This window comes from Drosophila montana, unplaced genomic scaffold (assembly GCF_035044405.1).
Source record: "Drosophila montana isolate Dmon_TW-CO22-7 unplaced genomic scaffold, ASM3504440v1 contig_1761_1, whole genome shotgun sequence".
NCBI classification, from domain to species: Eukaryota; Metazoa; Arthropoda; class Insecta; order Diptera; family Drosophilidae; genus Drosophila; species Drosophila montana.
Window position 1 is genome coordinate 958,853 of NW_026996690.1, and position 23,698 is coordinate 982,550.

The 23,698-nt window shown below is 39.7% G+C and overlaps 2 protein-coding genes across 5 annotated transcripts; one reads left to right on the forward strand and one right to left on the reverse strand.

Annotated features, from left to right (window-relative positions):
- Positions 1–171: 171 nt before the first annotated feature.
- Nep2 (Neprilysin 2) lies at positions 172–17,653 on the reverse strand. 3 transcript variants are annotated; one of them, XM_064700344.1, is made up of 11 exons: positions 17,559–17,653; positions 17,355–17,455; positions 3,779–4,323; positions 3,494–3,708; positions 3,253–3,429; positions 2,814–3,190; positions 2,609–2,641; positions 1,185–1,594; positions 876–1,126; positions 619–805; positions 172–549 (listed from the first exon to the last, which is right to left on the reverse strand). In XM_064700344.1, the coding sequence occupies exons 2-11, from the start codon at positions 17,369–17,371 to the stop codon at positions 398–400; spliced, it is 2,364 nt and encodes a 787-aa protein (XP_064556414.1). In that variant the 5' UTR covers positions 17,372–17,455; positions 17,559–17,653; the 3' UTR covers positions 172–397. The 3 variants fall into 3 exon arrangements, with proteins under 3 accessions (XP_064556414.1, XP_064556412.1, XP_064556413.1); XM_064700342.1 differs by lacking the exons at positions 17,355–17,455; positions 17,559–17,653 and adding an exon at positions 12,122–12,177; XM_064700343.1 differs by lacking the exons at positions 2,609–2,641; positions 17,355–17,455; positions 17,559–17,653 and adding an exon at positions 12,122–12,177.
- A 513-nt stretch (positions 17,654–18,166) lies between these two features.
- Positions 18,167–23,177, forward strand: Wdr33 (WD repeat domain 33). 2 transcript variants are annotated; one of them, XM_064700340.1, is made up of 9 exons: positions 18,167–18,325; positions 18,662–19,004; positions 19,064–19,333; positions 19,387–19,538; positions 20,486–20,583; positions 20,648–20,774; positions 20,835–21,068; positions 21,614–21,825; positions 21,884–23,177. In XM_064700340.1, exons 2-9 carry the CDS (start codon positions 18,720–18,722, stop codon positions 22,933–22,935), a joined length of 2,430 nt encoding a protein of 809 aa, XP_064556410.1. In that variant the 5' UTR covers positions 18,167–18,325; positions 18,662–18,719; the 3' UTR covers positions 22,936–23,177. The 2 variants fall into 2 exon arrangements, with proteins under 2 accessions (XP_064556410.1, XP_064556411.1); XM_064700341.1 differs by having other exon boundaries at positions 18,192–18,325; positions 18,646–19,004.
- The last annotated feature ends 521 nt before the right edge of the window (positions 23,178–23,698 follow it).

Sequence of the window (23,698 nt, forward strand, 5' to 3'; positions counted from 1 at the left end):
TCGCTTATCGATCGATATCGAATTCAAATGTTTTGCAGTCAACATATTTTTTGTCTTACATAATTAAATCTCAAGCCTGGAAATTTACATTTGATTTGAATATTTACAAAAATTTGGTCAGGTTTCGCGCTGTAATAAACTGCAAAGAAGAAATCCAAGAAAACATAGTCATACATATAAACAAAATTTATTAAATATTTTTCTTACATTATGCTCACACAGCATAAATACGCTAGGGGTAGTAATGGTAAATCTACGTGAGATTAGCCCATAGAACGCGGGCATGATCGCTAATACATCTTTTAGAGTTTCTAAATACCGCTTTAGTTTACTACAAAGACACACACACAATCTAATATATTTTATGGAAAGATAATCTTTCTACTGCGGGTAGTCTCTACCAGACTTCACACTTTTGCACAGGATTCATGGGCGAGCCTTCTGGACATTGGAAGTCCTTGGCAAAGTCCTTCATATTGGCCAGCGAGCCCAGCACACGGAACTCTGAGGGCGAGTGCACGCCTGTTGTAATTCTCATCTTAAGGGATTCTACAAGTAAAACATTTGTTTTATTTTATTTAAGAAGATTTAGTTAAAATAATATTTTTCAACGTTTACCTTTACGATATTTGGCACACCAAGTCTGACCAGCCGAGATCCAGAACATTTGCTGAGGCGTATAGTCCAGGCCAGGCAACTTGGGCTCCGGCCCATGTTTCTCTACCCAGCGTTGATAGGCGATATACGACTCCTTCACGCCACCATTATCGGCAATATTTTCGCCTTGAGTGTTGATGCCATTCAACTGTAGAGGTGGAAAAACGTGGACAATTAAAATACCAGTTTTTGAGTGGAATAGTTAAGAACAGACGTACGTTCAAGCCGGTGGCTTTTTCCGTATAGTTGCCATACTGTTCAATAATACACTGTGCCTTCTTTAGATAGGCCTTCTGTGTGTCTGGCTGCCACCAGTCCCGCAAGTTGCCTTTCACGTCGAACTGACGACCTTGATCATCGAAGCCGTGTGTGATTTCATGTCCAATCACATAGCCAATAGCTCCGAAATTCATGTACTTGGGTCGCTGGGCGTTAAAGAAATGGCCCTGCAGTATGCCGGCCGGGAACTCTGCAATAGATAGGAATAAGTTTACGGTTCCAGGTGTAACTAGCAACTCTCTACTTACGTATGCTGTTCTCCAGGGAGGAGTAGAAGGCGTTTACAATAGCTGGCCGGGCATGACGTATCCAATCCGTTTTGTTAACCGGCAGACGCAACTTGTTGAATGAATAGTCTGTGCCAAAGATGTTCATGTTCAAAAACGACTCAAAATACTTTTCCGGATCGATGTCAAGTTTCTCATAGTATTTGGCCAGTTTCTCGTTGTCCAACATCTCGTCCGGATAGCCAATGTGCGTGGCCATGCTATGAAGCTTCTCCTTGGCCTCCTTCTTCGTCTTGTCGTCCATCCAAATGACTTCATTCAGTATATCGTCGAACACCATGCGGATATCGTTGACCATTTCCAAGGCTTTCGACTTCGAGTCCTGATTGAAATGCTTGCGAACGTAGAGCGAGCCCACGGATATGCCAAGGCTGATAGTTATATTAAATATGGATATTTGATTATGTTGATCGTTGTGAATTCATGCGATGTTCATGTGGTTTGGTTGTACCAGTTGTTGTTGTTGTTGTTGTTGTTGTAGTAGGAGTTGTTGTTGTTCAGTGCAATTTTTGATTGATGAACAGTCGAGATTTTACGTAAAAGCGGAAAATGATAATTTTTATGAGTTATTTACTTAAAACAAATAAATTGTGCTTACGTTCATACACTAACAAACAAGGGGAAAATTAATTAAAACAGCAAATTTTCTCTACAAATTCTGTTCTACAAACTATCAATATTCGACCCGCTCCCTTAGCTAGTCTAGGGAAATGCCTCAGTAGGGTCTAATTTCAGATATATACAAACAATAACAACGATCTATGAAAAATTAACTCATATTTTATGTGTCTGTCTCATGTATCACATGACTCTTGCGTGCAGTTTTGCCAATTCAGCTATTTTATAGCTACATTTAGCCTTTTTCAGAGGCTAGCAGAGGTAAATGTCGCAGGTGTCTACAATTTTGGCCCCTTTAAATCTGATTAAGCTATGTTTTTAATCTATTGCGTATCGATATTACGTTTAGGGTATACAAATTTCGAGGAAATTCATCTGTGATGCCAAAAAATCTAAAGAGGAGCTTCGGGATTCTTGGATGGATATTCCAGACAGCAAGCAAGCAAAGGCATCTGCACCTACTGTAAGCGCAAAATGATGAAAGTGAAAAGCGCACCTAGCACAAGATAAAAGCTGAAGCTTTGGATGAATTTTCCCATCAAGCGCGTTAACCTTGCCAGCTTGCTTCAAAGGAAAGTGCGCAGGTAGCTCTTAAGCTCTTGAAGCTAACTTTAAAAGTGGACTCAGTGGCATTTAAATCGATATTGGTTTGTAAGTGCATGTCTTGGGGATTTTGCGTGTATGCGTGTGTGGGTGTCTGTGTGGGATATGTATCTGAATTCGGCCGATGAAGTAAATTTGTATGCTTGTTGAATTTCTCTAAATACCTATCAGTGTCTGCTTCGAGATCGTCACTGTCACTGCAAAATCACAAAGAAATCAATCAGAAAAGAAACGGAAACGGAAACAAGGATAGAAAATTGCTTATTGAGCACCAGCAAAAAAGGCACCTAAATGGCCAAAGCCGCACACCATTTTAACAAAATCAAATCAAAGCTAAACAGAAGAGAAGTGTGATGGTCATATGCTAACCTGCCGGAGGCAATATCGACGCACTCCTTCCAGCGGGCCTCCTGCTCCTGGCGACCGGACAGCGCCGTGGCATACTGCAGCTGCCGCTTGCGGAACTCCTCGCTGAGGAAGCCAATGGAGAAGGCGTGTATGCGCCACATCATATAGTTGGCAATAACGCGATTGGGCGTCTTGGCCAGCAGCTTGCCCAGCTCGTCGAAGAACGGCGGCACGGTCAGATTGATTATCTCGTCATCCTGCACGGCGAGGCCAGCTGGGAGCAGGGCATTCATATAGTCCACCCAGTCCACGTACGGATAGGCAGCCTGCAGCTGCTGTGCGGTGCGTAGGTTGTGCAGCTCCGATGAGTTGCGACGCTTCTCATTGGGCCAGGAGATCTAAAGAGCCATTGGATTGATATTGTTATAGTCTTGGCCAGTCTGAATCTGGTAGTGCTCACGTTGGCCAGCGCAATTTCGAACTCGAGCGATTCGAGCAGTTGTTTCTTGGCTTCGTCCTTGTTGGCGCCAAAAAGCACCGCAATGTCCACCATGTATTCATAATAAGCGGTTACCAGGGTCTCATTGAATCCCTTAACCAGGTACTCGCGACTCAAAGCCAACGCGGACTGATCCACCTGTTTATAAGAAGATCGAAAATCGGATCAGGTGTGAAACCATCTGCCCATACTCCACACCCACATCGATAATACGCTTGGTGCTGTTCTGCAGATCCACACCAATGGAGAAGTCAATGATGTAGTCCATGCTGAAGCCGGCCTTGCGGAATTTCTTGACCTGCTCCTGCCAGGTCCAGCTGTCGTCCGCATTCCAGCTGTCGCCCTCAATCAACGGCCAGCCGCCCAGGGATTTGGCAATCTTGGCGATGGGTGTTGCGCCCAGAGATTCAATCAACGCTGAAAGATAAAACAACAAAAAAATGCATTGATTCTCCAGGATTCAAAGGATCAGTAGTCAGTTACATACTCTTGTTCATGCAGGCCTTGTACAGCAAATTGGGCAAACGGAAGTGTTTGGGCTCCGTGGCTGGTCGCTCGGCGGTGATGATGTCCTTGAGCTGCTCCTGCAGCTTGTCAGAGATGACGGAGAAAGTGCTGATGGATACCTTGTCATCGGGTATATTCTCCTCTTCAATGTAGGTGCCGCAGGCGAACTCGTAGAAATTGTCGCATGGCTCCACCTCCGCCTTGATCTTGCTCAGCACCGTGGAGGCAGTGTGTATGCACTCCTTGGTCAGGCAAACGTCCTCCGAATCCGTCTTTTCTTTGGCACCCTCAACGGACACTTTGTTCATATTCGTGGTATCGCTATGCAAAGCTGTCGCCTCGGGTGGAGCCAATGATGGTTCGGGGTCCGCGTCTCCGGATCCAGATCCGGAACCTCCTTCGACCGTCTTGAGAGCATTGAATATCCAGAGGCCGAAGCCTGTGGCGGCAATCAGGAATAGAATAGCGCTCAGGATGAGCAGGCTTCGCTCCAACTTGGTGCGTCGCCGCCACCAGTTGGGATTCCTGCCATGGAAGTAAACCAATAATAAATAAACAAAAGCAACAAATAAAGAAAAGCTTAGATGCGACAAGCACATAAATCTTAATTAAAGGGCGCCCCCTCAGTGCGCGGGGGGAGGGGGGGGGGGCGAGTAAAAGTAAATTTCACTTCGACTCGCTGCGCGTGGACTTGTTTTCAATTTTGTTATTGTCGCCCCGATGCCATCGATAATCAATTCACTTTTTCTTTAGCTATCACCCGTTGGCCATCTCGTTTATCTTGTGTCGGCCTCGCGGCTGCCTCGGCTTTAAACTTGTTTATCAACATTGCCCCCTATGCAGCCACAAAGAGCAGCTACACTGTGCAACAAATTCGAGCCGCACGCGGCTTCTGCGAGAATTTCACTTTTATAGTTCGTGTCAAAAGTTAAGCCAAACGGGATTAATAGCAAACGAGAAGTGACACGCCGAACATTGAATACTCTCTCTATACGCTATCTTGATAGTCCCCAATCGATTCTATAATAGTTATTTAATACACGACTCTTAGGCGTAATACAAAGTTCTTAAATAATAAATCAGAGCTTTTTTAATGCGAATTAATCCTATATAACAATTTATATTATATAAACTTAAGGTAAACTAAAGGTAAATATTCCATATTATTTTCAGTAAATAAGAGCATGTTGTCTGTCTGAGAAACTTCTTAAATTGTTCGCTTCTGGAATTTTTAGACGGGACTTGACCATTCCTAACTTGTTGAAGATTAAATTTAACTAAATAGCTTGCGTGATCAAATTGATTTCTGCTGTTTTGGCTACATTTATGCAGACGATCTTCAGATTGATTAAATTGTATTTAAGAATTTGCAATGAGTCAAGCCAAAACAGAGAGCAAAAATCAAATCAAAAGTATATTCTTCAATTTGACAACTGTGGAACTTTTTTCTCTATTTGGCGTTAATTGAGGTTTTAATTATTTTGGCTTCGTGATATCAAGGCCACATTTAAGATAAACACTTACAAATAAATATATTATAATAACAGAGTAAGGCAGGTAAATTCATATAAATTATCAAACGAGTCATAATTGATTTTTTTTTTCAAAAAAAAAAAAACCTGTTGCACAGTGTATGTTAATTGGCCACTTCCTTCCGATTAGCAAATGTCTTGTGAATTTGACCATTTTGCAAGAGTTGTTTTTGAACGAAAATAGATATCGGCGCGCCAAGAAAACTGGTTACATTTTATGGGCCAGTTTTGAAAAGTGATACGACAAGCATTTTGAGATTTTTGATTTTTTAGCGTCGGAGTTACACAAAATGTTTGAAAGGTATACGAAATATACATCCCCACACACACACACGTCATGTTAATGTTAGCCAATGTTTTAGTGCCAAACCATTTCCGCGGCTGATGATTTTTTAGCACGCTTCAATTACGTCTGAAAATTAAGCAATAATGATGCGCACTAAAGCCAGAAGTTATGAGCTGTTGTTGGTGCTGATGCAGACCCGAATTCGCTTTTAATGAGCGGTTAAGCCAGGCTCTATAAATCTATTTATGGCTGATTACATACATTATTTGGTTATTTTGAAATCTCATGGCCAAATGGGCCAAAGGTCAGCATTTATACATGTATACCAAATACCTTGTACTAATTGTTAAAGCAAGGCGTGTGCGGTCAGTTATTGATTTTAGCATCTAAGTTTATCTGACTGGGTTCAGATTTTCGCTTCTTAAAATTACTATCTATATAAATATTGTTGACCTGACACAGACTGATTGAGTGGAGATCAGCGCACAGTCCACATTCAAATATTAAGAACCTATATATTGATTACGCTGCAAATAACGGAACTTTCTTTAAACACTGCCCTACTATTCGATTCTCATAATTTAAAGCAAGACATAAGTTTTAATGTTTTGATTGTGTTCGTCATCTAATAACCTTTATCTATGTGCCTATTCTCACTTTTAATAACTCTTTCTCTCTATCTTTCTTTCTCCTTCCCCCGCTCTCATTATTACTTTTTCTTACTCGTGCTTTTACTCTTATTCTCAGGTATTTTATTTCTTTTAGTCATGTGTACATATAAAAGTCTGCTTGCCTTCTGCTAAGCGATGCCAATGAAGTAATCCTGCGTATGTTTTTAATTGGGCAAGAATATATGTTAGCCGCATCAAAAAATTGTTAGAAGAGAATATTTTACAACCTACAACATTTGTTATAACTAGTTCGCATAGAAGCAGACAGACGGATAGACGAACACGGATATATATGCGGATCTAGAATATATATACTTTATGGGGTCGGAGATGTCTCATTATATGCGTTACAGCTTTCATGACAAAATTATAATATCCTCTACAAGGGCACAGAAAGCATGAAAAAGATAGATATCATAAAGAATTAGCCCAAATCCAAAGTAGATAAAATAGTTTAAGAAAACTTCACTAGATGTATTCCTGCAAAATTATGATTACTTAAAAAGTGTTCTACTTAGTAAAATTGCTTTTACTTTTCAAACTGACATGCTTGAAAAAACAGTGTAAATGGGCCACGCGCTTCAGCCTGTGGCCAATAATCAGATTGCAAAACACAACCAAATGCACAGCCACAAATACATAAAAGAGATGAAAAAATAAAAAAAAACATCATGAATAGTAGCCTAGCCGTATTCAAAACAATTATTTTGTTTAATGCGGCTGAACCTTTTGCTATTGTTAAAGGCACAAAATGGAGCACTCGCCAATAGGCAGCCAACAACAAAGTCGCATCAATGTGAGCAATAAACCAAATGACAGCCTCGACATGCAAAAATAAAAATAATAAAATTAAATTTAACAAATTGTTGCTGCGGCATTTTATTTAACATGTTACACGATGTTGTTAGCTACACAAGTTTTTTATGGGAAACCATTTGAAAATTAATTTTATAGAAGTCAACAAATTGTTTGTCAAGTTCATGTTGCATTCATAATTAAAAATTGAAGCAATATTTGTCTTAATGATTTGCACGTTGCAAAAAAAACAAAAAAAAACGAATCGAATCGAACAAAAGGCAATTCTTATAATTACAGCCAGAGAAAAAATATTAAATCACAAGAAGAAAAAAAAAACACAAAAAATTAATAAATAATCATACGCAGCGTTTAACCAGTTTGTAAATATGGTGTTGAACGTTAAGAATTCGTTTAATTGTGCATTATGTAAATTGGGCAGCTTTAGCAATTGCTTGGGCAAAGTTGAATGACATTCACGCCAAATCATTGTGCGGAATACAAATAAATATTAAAGTTGTGCTTTAATTTTAAGTTCAACCACGATCTTTATAAACGACCACACCATACCCTGGGACCTGCTTCCAGTTGATCTACATTCCTATCGCAGATATCTACTTCTGCTCATTTCCACATGTTTAAGTGATTTCAGTTTCACTTTCAGCACTTTTTTCGCAACTTGTTTTTAGGTGAACTACTCATTATTGAAATGCTGTTTGGCTTTTTAATTATATGCAAACGATAATTATAACTGATTGTTTTGGGGAAGAAATACACAACAAGTATTTCAATTGTGCAAAAAAATGTCGGTCTGAGCAAGTTTTATTTATCGCACAAGCAGACAGTTCGGAGAAGTTTTTTCAACTTGTTCGTGAATTCGTGAATGATCAGTAAATGTGTGTATTTTGTGTTAATGAGTTAAAAAGTAAATATTTGTTAAAGAGCGTCGGATTGCATAATAATAATAATAAAAAAAATAATCGCATATATTGCTTGGGAAAAACTTTTTTTAATTCAGTTGCTCATCTACAATAGAGATCGTGAGTTGGACTGGACTATATCCTGTTTAATGTTAGATGCGTTCCGGAACTTCGGAAAAGTCTGATCGAAAATGACAAAAGTTATTGTCGGAGAAATGTCGGAGCACGATTTCGAAAATGGGAGCAAATGTAAATGTGAATTTATTTATTATAAATATTTTGACTAGAGTAACCCAATGCTATTAACTTATTGTCTAATATCGCTGCCCGTTAACTATCCAATTAGTTGGATGCAAATCCCATCCCATCCAATTCTTCCAATCCATTAAGCACGAAGCTCTTACCGCATACGGAATTCACGATCCGTAGCATTCGTTCGTTGAAGTGTTCTCAGAATTCTCAATTTTTGTTAACCAGCTCCCGTAGGTCGTGGCAATTATTATGGTACAGCATTCGCCTCGTTTATGCAACTGCTATTGATTTTCGCATTGTCATTGCCAGTGCGTCGCGGCTGCGTCTTATCAGCGATATCAGCAGCCTCTTCATATCAAATCCATACAGCACGAGTGTCTGTATCTGCATCTGTATTTGTAACTGTATCTGCATCTGTATTTGTATCTGTATCTGTAGCTGTATTTGTATCTGTAGCTGGCTTGGCATATGGAGGGTGTGCTGCGAGTGCTGTGAATTTTTTTTATTTTATTTATGAATATATTGCCCAGGTGCTGCTGCTACCTCTGCTGCTGCTGCTGCTGCTGCTGCTGGCTGTGTGCACTGGCAACTTTGTACAAGTGTCGCTATTGGGGGGCGTGTCACAATGGGCGACGGTTTCAAGCTGTGCTTTTGTCTATAAGTTGCCCAATAAATGTGTCAAGTGCAGACGGCGTTTTTGCCATTGACGTGAGACACTTTGTCGTCACCAACAACAGCGCCCACTCGCGCACACACTCACACTCACACACACACACACACACTCACACACACTTGCCAGCTCGCTTACATTGCTTACTTTTAGGGCTTTTATTTGCCATATAGCCATATTTCTTATTGTTGCTATTATTATTTGTTATTTTAATATATATTTTTCTCGTTGGCTTGTCGTCGTCTTTATTAGTATTCAAAAATCTGATTGACACCAGAAATTTCAATAGGTTTTTTGTTTTGGGGTAACACTTAAAAGTTTGGACTGACGTTCGCACTTCCTCTCGTATAGCTTTTGGTGCCTGAACAAATGCGAATTTAATAGCTTCAGATACATTTGTAGCAATTTCTGTCATGTTTCTCTGAGCTGTTCAAATGGTTTTTCAAAACATCTGTGAAACTACGCGCCTATGTTAAGTGCCAGACCCAGTCGGAATCAAACGATAAGCGGCTTTACCCGGCTTAACTCTACAGTTAAATACTTATGGCCTGTAAAATCAGCTTTCGGTTGGTCTACCTGGGCGCCCCACCTGGCATTCAGAGTAGTCCACTTCATTTCGGCAAAAGCTACTTACAGCACATACCGAAAATGACTTCTGTAAACAAGCCGATCATCAATCATCAGTCAATCAAAAAAACAGATACCCACTAAATAATCTATTTAGAAACCTTGCCAACACTCTGGTCTACACGGATTTATGGTGTAAATCCACTCTGATCAATACAATTATTCGCTCAGCTCAGCTAACTTCTTCACCCTGCTTATTTATACACTCATTCAGTTAGAAGATTGTGATTTTGGATGATTTAGTCATCTTCGAATGTGAATTATCTAGCTATACACACACAGAACTGAGTCATTCGCTAGAACTATTTTCGCACGGCAGTATTAGCCGCACATAAAACACATCCTATATGATTTATATGCCATAGCCCGACGTGTTGCAATACATAAAATTGAAAAAAACCTAATTTTGTAAATATTTTTAAGGGCTCTCGAACGCAGATCGTTTGACTCAGCAGCAAAGATGAACTTTAGTGTAGGTTTTGTTTTTTTTTTTTTGTTTTTGGCTTGTCAAAAACTGACATAGGTATTACGTCTAGCGAAGCTTGAGGTTCGTTGTAAAATTTAGAAACCAGCAGCATATGGGCTCGTCCATCAAGGCGAGTGGCCTTTGCAGGCCGAAGCCGCTGTCAGACTTTCTCATTCATATTTGTTGCCGTTGTTGTTATTGTTTTCTGTGTTTTCTGTGTTTTCTGTGATATTCGCAAAGCCCAAACAAACTAAAAGCAGCGACAAATTGCCTTCCAAGTGTTAATTTGTGCCACAGACACAATTACCTAATACATTTTAATTACGCCCGACTTGGGCCCGAGATACTATAAGATGAGACTCGCGCACGATGGGTTTCTGTCTGTCTGCCTGTCATTTGTTATTGTTATTGTTGTTATTGTTGTTTTTAGTCGCTGTTTTGCAGTTGTAGTCACTTTTTTAATTGCTCGCAATATTAGAGCTGTCATATCATTTAAGCAACTGCGTGTGCGCTCATTAAAACCAAAGGAATGCAGCCGCAACACATATAAAAAGTCAACTTTATATGCTGATAACACGAGAAATCACGAAGAAATGTCTACAGAATGCAGCTGGGCGGGAGCTATTGATAGGGCTATGATTTCTAAGGCAACAGCTAGCATGGATTCTCAAATGAAAATCCAAAATGAAAATGAAAGTCTAGAATGAGATCGAAACTGAGCAAGCCAGAAAGAACATTTATCTTTTGGCAGATTTGACCACGGCTGCAAACTCCGTCAAAATATGACAGTAATTCAGTTTACGATTCGAGCCAGCTTCCACATACTTCAAGCCAATTTTTTAGTTACAATTTACATACACGGCTAAATTTGGCAAATATGGTCGGAAAAGAGGAATAGCTGGGGCCAAAGTTATGTGTACTTTGAAGCTAGGTTTAAAAATATTTTTATTTTGAACCGGATTTCGGTTCGGCTGCGCTACGAAAAGAAAAATTACTATATTCTTTGTTTACATACGAAGTTAGCATTGTGTTAGTTTTAAGCTATGCATTTCTTTAAAATCGTTTGAAAGAAATAGTTTAAAAACATTATTTTTTGTCGCCATTTTTATACCCTTGCAGAGGGTATTATAATTTCGTCGTGAAATAAGTGTAGGGCATAGAAGGAGACATAACCCCATAGAGTATTTATTTTCTTGCTCAGTATCATCAGCCAAGTCGATATATCCATGTCCGTCTCTCCTTCTGTCTGTTTCTATGCGAACGAGGGTCTCAGTTTTAAAGCTATATCCATGAAACTTTTCAGAAGTCCCTCATTCTGGATCGTCCCAGCTGGATCGGACCATTATATCATATAGCTGCCATAGAAACGATCGGTCGAAAAGTAGGTTCTTATATGAAAAACTTTTTTGTTTATTAAGATATCTTAACCAAACTCGCCATTTACTAGTTTTACTATGCTTCTCATATATATGCAAAATCCTAACAATATTTGACCACTATATCATATAGCTGCCATAGGAACGATCGGTAGAAAATTAAGCTGTTGTATGGAAAACTTCTTTGTTTTTCAAGGTATCTTAACCAAATACTCGGCATTGACTTTTTAGATACGGACAAGGCACTATGAGCATTTTGAGAAGGTTGGATCTGCAAGGGTATTAAATCTTCGGAGTGGCAAAGATAGCCCTTCTCTCTCGTTAACTGAATATTTCAATTGTCTAGCCCATTGGTTTGTTACTACGCCTCACAACGAACCCAACGCTTTGGTCTACGTTTTTAGGTCAGTTTTTACCAGCTGAAAATAAATAGAAAAAAATAACACTAAGACTGCGGAGCCGAACGATCTCCGTTCGAGAGCCCTAAATAATATTTAAATAAAAAAACTAAGCTTCATCTTTCATTGGATGCATTACAAAACTGCGAGTTATGGCATATAAATCATATAGAATGTGTTTCTTTTTTGGTGCACACCGAAGGCAGCATTGTGCTGTTATTAAATTACAAATATTGAACAAATCGTTTGAAAGTTATGCAAATTAAAAACTTTAAATATAAGGAAAAGATTTGTATATGTATAGAATATAGATATATGTCAACCCAATACCGGATATTAACGCCTGCGAACCTAGACAATGCTAGATCCATACTGAGGTTCGAACCCGGATTGTTGTTTTCCATTTGCCCCAATGGCTGATCCCTGCCGTACAAAAAAAAAATATTAAAAACTACATACATATACATATACATATATATATATATATAAATACCATTAACATGACATACATTAACATCAATAGTCACATTTACAAAAGCTTTGATTAAAATATAATAATATTTACATGAACATTGCAGACAAAAGAATATGGACTTGCTTTGGTTTGGTGTAAGATCTCTTTGAATGCGTACAAGATTTTGTAAAGGAAATAAAACCCAAGCAAAAGTATATACGCCAATCTACTTACATATATATATAACGATTTCGAAGCAACTGGAAAGTTATCAATAATTTGAGTCGCCAGAAGTTTTCTTTATTTGGTTTTTTTGTACATCATAATATATTCCATATTTCGTTAGATGTGCTCAAACAAATCTTCACATGGAAATCATTTTCTGTAACTTTCTCTTTTTATGTCTTTGTCTCTGTTTTTAACCGCGGCTTAAACTTGAACTTGCGCTGTCTAAAGTGAATTATTTTTATTAGATCTTGGCCCTAAGTCGCATTAGCGAGAAAAGCAAAGCCAAGGGCTTTTAGTGCGCTTTGAAATCTATTTAACAACAGGACGCAGGCAATTTGCCAACAGGAAGAAATCAGCGACAATGCAATTGCCTAGGGGCTGTGGGCGTGCCAGGAAGTTGGTGCCTTTAATAGGCTGGCAGGTGGGCAGGAAAAGCGAGCGGAAATTCAATGAAAACTGCAGCGGCAGTTGCCATTTGCCATTTGCCATTTGCTGTGCTTCAGCATCAGGGTCAGCCACATAAATAACGGTAATATGGCAGGGTTGCCAAATACTTGAGAAAAGCAAAAAAAAAAAAAAAAAAAGTACAGTTCAACAAAAACTCACAGATAACAGCCCGAGACGCCAAGGCTGGCATAGTATGTCAAAATGTCTCACAGAGTTTTTCATTGATATTCGACGATGCGTTTCGCATGCTAAACGAAATGGAAATATTTGTTATTTATTTTATTATTTTTGTTATTTTTGGGCGGGTGCCCGCTCTTTAGGCAAGCGTATTGCCAATTATACGACGGAGCCGCATAAACAAGCGCAATGGCAAGGCGAATCATTAAATATGCATTCGGCATTTAGTGGCTACAACAAAAGGCCAGCGAAATTTCCACCTTAAATTAAATACTGACCTCAAAATCATTGTACAATTGTATTTAAAATGTTTTATAACCAATATCAGCTGGAACTTGAAACTTGAGAGTGTTACTGTGGAAAAATGTGGAAAACAATGAGAATAACCTGCATAGATATTATGCATTAGAAAAATGGAAGATCAAGAGGAATGCGTGCCTATTAAGAATAATTATTTTCTATAGATACTTTTTAGAGGGTTTCCTCTAGTGGAGTGAGTATTCCTATTTTATTTATTTAGGCTTTACATCCCAACCGAGTTCTATGGTGAATTTGCGGCTTGGTTCAAAGAAATTCGACCAGATGTTTGGTTAAATCACATTAAAGTTGAATCACAGAAGCCTTCTTTTATATTATATATTTGAGATAATTCTCAGTTAACTCGACGCGTGCCCGAAATTAAAGTGCTGGGGGCACGTACGAAGTGCTGCGTCTTCCCGGTTCCAGTAATCCCACACAAATCCTCTTTGGCCCCATCAAATCACCGCAATTATGTGCGAAACAAACAAGTACACGTAATTTCATTCGAGCGAGAGAGCCAGTGCAACCCGATCTGGAGCCGGGCTTTGACAACATCAATCACCTGGCTTGACAAATGGCCCGCATTACACTCGGATTGTTCATTATGTGAGGTGGGGTGAGTAATAAAGGCGTTTACGCCAAGAAGTCAAAGACCGGGCCTATTACGTGCGCTACACGCTCCAAAATTTACTGCAATTACGCATCAAGATTGGGGCAGGGCATTTGGCATTTCTTTTGGCCTGCTTTTCAAAGATTTACGTTGGCCATAAGGAAGCGCGATGCGGCTGAAGAAACGCACCGAAGAATTTCATGAATTCGCCAAAACAAACAGAATTTACTTAATTGGGTAACAAAAAGAAGTTGTTATCTCGATAATTTCTAATTGTTTAATTTTGGTGGAAATTTACCACAAATTAAAGTTATTTTCTAGGAATTAAACCGTATAGGGATTATCCAAATGAAACCCTTCAATGATTAGGCAGTGGACTCAGTCTAAGCTCAGATATAAGAGTCAAGTACAAGATCAAGTACAATTTCAAAAGATCCGATCTTCTAAATTTCTATTTGGTGCGCGTTTTGTGCAATCCCCACCAACAAGAATCCAACGATTTCTAGGTTCAGGCCACAGTAAAATAATAATATCTGGTCTACCAAACCCAGTCCATCGACAGTCCTGTGACTAGCGACAGGAGTTTTTCAGGCCGCGTTCTCAATGAACGTCGAACTCATTGAGATATAATGTCAAATATCTTAAGCCCTATGTAAATGTCTTCCAGGAGAAATTCTCAATTGTGTTGGTAATTTGTTCAGGAGAATGTATGCACAGGACAACACTTCGATGGAACTGAGATCCCTAATAAAACAGCTGCCAAAAACTATACTCCATATTTCCATATTTTTAGATTTGGAGGCAGTCGCAAAGGAATTAGCATATATGTATATCTCTCAGTGGGTTTTGTGTCCAAAATTGAGGAAACTGTTTTTCTAATTCCCGATTTTCCTCCAACAATAAAAAATTGAAAGTTATTTCCATTCTTCAACAAAGGGAATCTCCCATAATCTTTTTATTATTGTGTGCATAATTTAGGCATACCGATCTCCCTTCTCGCAACAAATCGAAGGTTTACAAATATTTGCGGGTCAAGGCAATACGTTAACCTCGGACATCGACCGACTGGAAAAACGACGGACATAGCGAAATATTATTTTTATAAAGTCGGTGGACATTTGTTTACATTTAGTGGCCGTTTTATGGCAGCGGCAATTAGAGCATCTGTGTGAAAGTGAGCACTGAAATGTGGGGGTTAATTAATTTGCCGCACATCTATATAAACAGTGCGTTCGAGATTGTTTAGCTGATAAGCTCAGCAGCCCCACCCCCCACTCTCCAGCCCCAACAGCCTACACACTATTCACTATTCACCTGATGTGCGGTGTTCAATTATGGCTAAAAGGGTTTGGGGTATAGTTTGTTGAGGTTGCAACACATTATGCCGATGCGGTGCCCCCCCTTTAGGTGGGCATGTAGGTCTTGAGGGCGTGGCAGATTTAAAACCGCAAGCCTCACCTTCAGCTGAAATAGCTGTACAAAAGAAACGCAGCCGCATGGCCAAATGACTGACCATAATTGGAGTTGCAGTTGCAGTTGCAGTCGCTGCTGAAGTCGCTGCTTTTGACCACGTTAAGGTCTGCGTGCATTTAATTATGCAATTTGAGCAAATAAGCAACTGCAACAACAACAGTCAAAAACAAAGCACACACAACACTATATGTGCATATACACATACACCAATAAATAAAGAACTGCGTTGGCCCAAGACTTGAACAACTTTAGTTCTTGGCTGATTTCGCGTTGATTTGGCTGGCCTAAATACCGCTCAAAGAAATCAAATAAACACTCCGAGTTTTAAGAATTGGTCAAAAGCTGTATAACCGGTAAGGCAGTTTTATCTAAAAACCTGGCATAGGTGTGAATTTGTTCGTTTTATATTTATCGGACAAAGACTTTTTTTGTGAGCCGTTTATTTGGTTTTTGAGATGAGTGTGTGTTTGTACATTAGTTTGCCAGCCAGTCCGAAATATTTTCAAGCTTAAAACAAAAGCAATAAATGTAGTTTAAACATTATGCAGATGGCCCACAGAACAACAAAAAGCTGCGGCAAATTTTTTGGCTGACTTGGGCAAATATTTTGCTGATATGAGAAAACATTTATTTAAGAGAGCCTTCCACAACTTAAAATGCATTGTCTTCGAAGCAAAAAGCTGGTTTATTTTATGAAGCATGTACTGCATTTTAGCTAAATAATTAAAACGAATTTTTCAAGAGCAACTCCACTGTCTCAAAAAAAAAAAGATAGAGTATCTTGATTCCATTAAATGACGGCTAAAAAGTTGGTAGATCAAAAACTCTACACTATTGACAATTGAAATAAATAATTCCAGCGAAGTCTGACTAAAATTCACGACAAAAAACGTAACTCAAGCATCATTTTTTTTTCTACAAAAATTCTCGAATTTAGACACATTTCTAACAGGAAATAAGAAAGCCATTTCTAAGAGACTCTTTTTAGTCACGTATATTGGCTGTTTCTAAAGAAACATGTGCAAAACATAAAGCTAAGCAAACGCATCTGAACAATTAGCGGGACTTACTATATACTATATACACAAAAAATCGGCGCATGTGAGAGCTTACATCGCACGAATCATAGAAAATAATCGCAGGTCTTTTACATGTATATTAATTGTAATTAAATAAGTTGTGCAAATAAATACAGTATACTATATATGTAATAAGTATATCATTATATATATATTTTTTTTGGCATGACAACACGGCAATAATTTTCACATAACATGCGCAAGATAACAGTTTGGGAAAATATGATAATATTATAAATAAGCAGTTAAGTAAGGGAACAAGTTTCTAATGAAAACCTTAAATGTGGAAAACGACCATCAGCAGGAATCAAAAATAAGTAAGGTAAAATCGATTTCTAAGCATAAATTGAAGAAAAATATTATATAACTTTTTTTTATAATTTCTGATAAAATTTAAAACTTTTTTATTTTTGTTTCGATTTCTTAAACGGCATATATCTAGTTAATAAACACTTAAAATGCAAGGCAAAACATGAGTTTAAAAAAAAAAGAAAAGGAACTTGGTAAGAATTAAGCGAGTTTGGATCAAAGCAAAACCGAAATATGAACAAGATAGAGTAGAAAAAGTCAACTGGTCCGCTTCCAGTTTTCTTAATCCCAAATCGAACTACCCGGAACGTGTTTTTAATAAACATGCGCAACTTTCTTTTTTGTTTGACGCGCTTACAAATATTGTACAATCGAGTGGGAATGGGCAGGCAAGTGAAATGGACTTAAAACAGAGATAACGAAAATGCAGCAGTACAAAATTCAAATATAATACCCATTTGTGTGGGAAAGATGACAACAACTTACTTAATAACTGTTTGCATGTTAACCGTTTTAACAATATTGATTTAAGCGCAAGCTGCAATTTGTTGTTTCGTTTACGTGAACGTTAACGAGACGCTGTTTAGCTGTTGAAGATAAATTATTTTCATTTAGTTGACATTCAAAAGGCAAAGAACTTTTATAGTCAAAAATCAAAACAAAACACAATTAATTAAATGTTTAATTTACACAGCGCTCCACACAGCTATTTGAATTTAACTGCCAATTATAATATGGTATGAACTCAATGCTAGTATGAACTCAACAACGAACGACAACCTACTGAGCCCACAAACGCAAGCGCAGGTGTATATAAAAGTTGTTAGCCCAAAGCCCGGTTTAGAGATGCACTAGTTGTACACCCCAAAAAGTAGTTATTTTATCGATAATGATTTTTCAATATCGATAGTGAACCAATTCAATAGTGCCGTCGCTGACCACTACTGCGAACAAGTTAGCAGTCTCTCTCTCTCTATTACGTCAATGTAATGACACTGTTATCAATATAACACTGTTAAATATTACGGAGTCAATTTGAGTGATTATATTGAAATTCTTCGCATATTTCTTGTTTGTTACAAGCCATAAACTCGTTTTTGTTATTGAGCTATTACCATTTCATAATACATTTTCTGTAAAAGAAAGATACATTTTATTTGCAAAGTTGAACGATTTACTCGTTACTTGCATTTCAGATTCCCGGCAAAAAAAGGCGCTTGCTGTTCGATAAGCAAAATGTTAATTTCGAACGAAGAACAAATAAAACGAACTAAATGAACAACAATCGAATCAGTTCATTTTTTTCAGTTCAGTGACTCGTTCGACAGAACTCATTCCGAACGCATCAGTACAACTCTAATCCACGCGACCAATTTAATTACAATAAAAGGAGATTAAATTGTTAAATACTATGAAAATTTGTTGGTAGACAAAATGACTAAGCACTAGAACGACAAGTAAGTTAAAAAGCTCAGAACACCAGCAAAAATAGAGAAGAAAATCAGCTACACACGTTTCACATGCGTCTGCGTGTATATGGGTGTGCGTGAATTTTTTCCAATTTAGTTCAAATATATGAATTGTTGCAATCATGCTAATGTGAATTTAATTGTTTGTTGCACTGTTTGAATATCGGATACAGCAACAAATGTTTCTACTGAGCTTAATGTTTTTCCTTTTCAACACAATTGCAAAACACAAATCGTAGCAGTCTGCAAAAATCGAAATCGAACTAAAGAACTGGTTCTGCTAATTTAATACAATATCCGTACTTAAGAAATTTTCTTTAAAAGCAAGGAGAAAGGAAGTAGCAAGAATATAGCAAATACGGCGCTCAACTCGGTAACAGCCATGGACCTATCTCAGCCTCCGCCACAGCTATTGACGGCGCCATCGGCGCTGGCAACGAATTTCACATCGATGCCGCCGCCGTCAATGGGCGGCCAGCACTACAGACACTACCACCCTCACCATGGAGCCGGCAAGCAGGGCTATAATCACTTTAAGCCCTTCATGCCTGGTGGGTTCCAACGTCCCTTTGGTATGTCCCAGGACGACTTTGATGGCAAGCGGCTGCGCAAGAGCGTCATGCGTAAAACGGTTGACTACAATGCGTCCATTATCAAGGCGCTGGAGGTGAGTGTCCTATATGATTTTAATTAGTGCAGAATTAATGTTTAAATCTCGTTGCGTAGGCTCGACTCTGGCAGCGCGACTATAGGGATCGATTGGCACTGCAGCCGGACAGCATTTATGTGCCACAGATGCTTCCACCCTCCAGCTCTCTGGACAATCCGGCAAATGCGATAACGACGCGTTTTGTCAAGACGGCCACAAACAAAATGCGTTGTCCAATCTTTACGCTTGCCTGGACGCCAGAGGGCAGACGTTTGGTAACGGGCGCCAGTTCCGGCGAGTTTACGCTTTGGAATGGCCTTACCTTTAACTTTGAGACTATACTGCAGGTAAGTGTCTACCAGATCAGCAAAGAACGAATTGATACAAATATCTAATCTAGGCACACGATATTGCGGTGCGCACGATGGTGTGGTCGCATAATGACAGCTGGATGGTAACAGGCGATCATGGCGGCTATGTGAAGTATTGGCAATCGAACATGAATAACGTGAAGATGTATCAGGCGCACAAGGAGGCGATTAGGGGAATAAGGTATTGCCTAATGATTGTAATTGTCAATTGTATTTACCATTTCGCAGCTGATGTTGCCGCAAGCATGAGGCCACCACCGAACCACCCAAAATTAGCTCGTTTACAGTTGCGCAGTGGCAGTTTATCATGCAAATCTCTCAATGCTCTCCTCCTCGCCATCGTCACCTGGGCCCTGGGTCGTGTGTTCAGTTGCAGTTAGTTTGTTAGCCGCTAGTTTCGTTGCGATTCGTTTCGTGTTTCCTTTCGGGGGCTGTTGCAATATATAACTCAATAAAGCCGTAACTTGTGCAACAAGCCAGGTCTCTCGATTCTCTGTTTAGCTAGCGAATAGTCGCGTGCGCGCAGTATTTTCCCGTATAGTTCCGCTAGTCAAGACTAAGTTAAAAAAAAAAAAGAAAAAACAATAAAACCATTCTAAGAATGTATTTACCACTGTGATTTCTAGCCTTAACACTAAAAAGACTGTCAATAATTAAATTCATACGAATAAATTATTTTTGAAATTGTGTCAAGATATGCAAAACAAAATTCATACCAAAAATACAATAAAGGCAAACTAACTAAAAAAAAAACCAAACACAATTTTGCACAATTTTATTTTCGCGCCGTGGCCAACAACAACTACAACAACAAAATAAAATGCTAAAAGCAAAAAGTTTATATTCAAATTCGGGGGTTCGAGTGTTTTCTTTAACGCCTGCTGCTGCTGCCGCTGCTGCTGAGGGGCAGAGACAAGGAGAGAGGGAGCGAGAGAGACAAAGAGAGCGCCGGCAGTCAACTTTTTGCGAGTCTCATGATTACAAGTGCAGACTTCACTTCTCTATTCCAAACGTACTCATACACTCACACACGCACGCACATCTATATTCTATTAGTGTTTCGTTTCCATTTTTCTAACCTCGCTGTGTCTCTCCGATTCCGAATCATTCCAAAAACCCCAACCGCAGTTTTAGTCCCACGGACAGCAAATTTGTCAGCGGTAGCGACGATGGAACTCTGCGCATTTGGGACTTTATGCGCTGCCAGGAGGAGCGCGTGCTGCGCGGTAAGTACCACAACATCTTAACCCGCCCTCCTAGTCCACCCCTTAACTGATCTCTTGGTCGCAGGTCACGGCGCGGATGTAAAATGCGTGCATTGGCATCCACAGAAGGCGATGATCGTCAGCGGCAGTAAGGACAACCAGCAGCCCATTAAAATCTGGGATCCAAAGAGTGGCATTGCGCTGGCCACGCTGTAAGTATATAATCCCGCTTATTTCATTGCTGATTTATTTAATTCTGCCATATCCTGCAGCCATGCCCACAAATCGACTGTCATGGATCTCAAATGGAATGACAATGGCAATTGGCTGGTCACAGCCTCGCGTGATCATCTGCTTAAACTGTTTGACATTCGTAATCTGCGCGAAGAGGTGCAAGTCTTTCGCGGCCACAAGAAGGAGGCCAGCTCTGTGTCTTGGCATCCCATACACGAGGGCCTATTCTGCTCTGGCGGCTCGGATGGTTCCATACTCTTTTGGAATGTGGGGTGCGTTTATCAAACGGATTTTCTCCTTTTATCAACAATGCATAACCCCCCATTAAGGATTTTTGAATCTCTTTTATTATTAATTGTTTGTGTGTCTGGTTCTGGGATCTGTTATTTAAAACGCTGTCTAAAACATGCCTTAATCTTTGCTTTCCTTAGCAGATATTACAATTGCGTAAGTCTGCCGAAGTTTTAGACATGAAGACATAGATTTTTAGTTTTACCCTGGTCATTCTTATTTCTACCTAAATAGGTTATGCGACGGGCTCACAGAGTACATAGCCAAATATTTAAAATGTATCAGATCGGCTAAAAGCTCACACGTGTTTTAGGTAATCTATCCCAATCTAAATGAGCTCTTTTAGCAAGTTTATGGACTATCTTAAAATAAGAGGGGTACATTTTTAAGAAATTTACAACTTTTCTTTTGATTCTAATCGTACTTAATTATTGTTAGAGAAATAGTTATAAGATTTAATAATGATTAGCTTATAGTAAAAGTAACATTTTCATACATATTAATTGATAATTTGTATAATTTTTAGCACGGACAAGGAAATTGGATGTGTTGAGACGGCGCACGACAGCATAGTGTGGACACTCGCCTGGCATCCGCTAGGCCACATTCTGTGCTCCGGCTCTAATGATCACACCATCAAATTCTGGACACGTAACCGACCTGGAGATCTGATGCGTGACAAGTACAATTTGAATACACTTCCTGCTAGCTTAGCTGCCCTAGATGAGTGCGAATATGGTATGTAACAAGAAGCATCCTAACAAGAACAATTGATTTACCTGTGGATTACTCACAGACGATGCCGTGATACCCGGTATGGGACCCGAGGATAAGGTGGAGTTTACTGAAAGCCTTACGGCCGATAAGGGCTTTATTCCGGGCTTGGATCTGGATGCCGGCAGCAGGTCGGCTAACGATCGCGATCGCGAGAAGAAAGTGCCCTACAGCAAGCCCATACCACGCAATTTCCAGGTGCAATGGGCAGGACCGCGTCGAGCCGACGACCCGAGCGTGCTTAGCATACACGACGAGCTGGCGGCGCGTGAGTCCAAAGACTCAAGCAACGGCCTAACCCACCAGCAAATCAGCGAAAACACACTCGAGGGCATCCTGGCCAGCGGCATGCTCAACGGCCTTGACCCCCAGACGATCGTTGGCGTCTTTGTCTATGGGCGCTTCATTCGCGTGCATCCAGACTCGCGACTGATGGGCGCCATTCGGCAGGGCGCCGAGTACCTGAATAAGTACATTGATGCTGGCAAGTTGGAGGAGTTGCGTGATGTCGTACCCGTGCGGGAGCGAGAACGAGAGCGTTCCAGATCTCTTTCGCCGACCGTGGAGACGGCACAGGCACGCAGTGAGGTATCGCCGCCGCTCAAAAAATCACGATTCGAGCCGCTCCAGCACAATGCCCAACTGGTGTGTGTGCGCGAGCTCCTGCTGCTAAAGAAGCCCTTCCTGCCGTCGCTGCTGACCGTCAAGGCGCAACAGCCAAAAACGGAATTCATCGACGAACCCTCAAGCTACGGCAGCGGTTCACCCATGGACCAGGCCACGCGCGAGGATACGAATCGACCTAATCCTTGGGCCTCCAATGCACCCTGGTCAAACTATGGGAATGGGAATGGTAGCGGCTCTGCCAGTCAAAATGGCTATAATAACAATGGAAGTGACAACTTCAATGACCGGGATCGGGAACAGTTCCAAAAGAGTAGTAACAGCAACAACAACAACAACAACAACAGTGGGCAGCATCGTCGAAGACGGGGCAACAACAGCGGCTCTGGTGGTGGAGGGGGAGGCGGCGGTGGGCGAAATCGGGGCCGAAACAGCAACAGACGGTTTTAGTCCACCACCCAACTTGACGCACCAACACAAAAACAACGGCAACAAACACACACACACATTCTGTAAACACACAAAAAAGAATCAAATATTTACTGGGCATGGCAAAGTCAACTCCATATTAAGCTTAACACGATTTATATTAATTTAGAAATACTAGAAAACACAATTGATTGTAAATTGTAACTGCAGCTTGCTTGTATTTTTAGCCGGGCGGCATCGATTAAACTAAACCGATTAATTGACTTTCGATAGTATCATTGTGCGATATGCGTCAAATTAGCGATGGTCACTTAGCGTCGATTTTTGGTACTTGATATCGGAAAATGAATCGCTCACTTTTAAATGCATTTATTTATGTTTTAAACCCAAATTTATTTAAATGCAGAATTGCAAAAAATGAAATTATTTAGTGTTTACATTCATTTGTTATTGAATTTTAGCTTATAATATGGGTAAGCCAAGGTGTTGAATAATAAGGTTTCCACCATTCTTTAAATATCTTTAGTTTCACCTAACCAATCATGAAAAAATTATAAAAATCGAGCAGCACGTTTTTCAGTTATTTGTACAACAGTGCAGCAAAATGACCGTAAAAAATTAGCCTTGACCTTGAACCCTAATACCTTTTCTCAGGGATAATGGCCCGCAAGGCACGCTATACTAACATGAAGATGCATGTTTAAGGAAGCCTAACGCATTAATTCTAAACAAATCGATCAGCCAGTTTTTTAGAAAAATAAAAATGTGTAAACACGCCTTATGT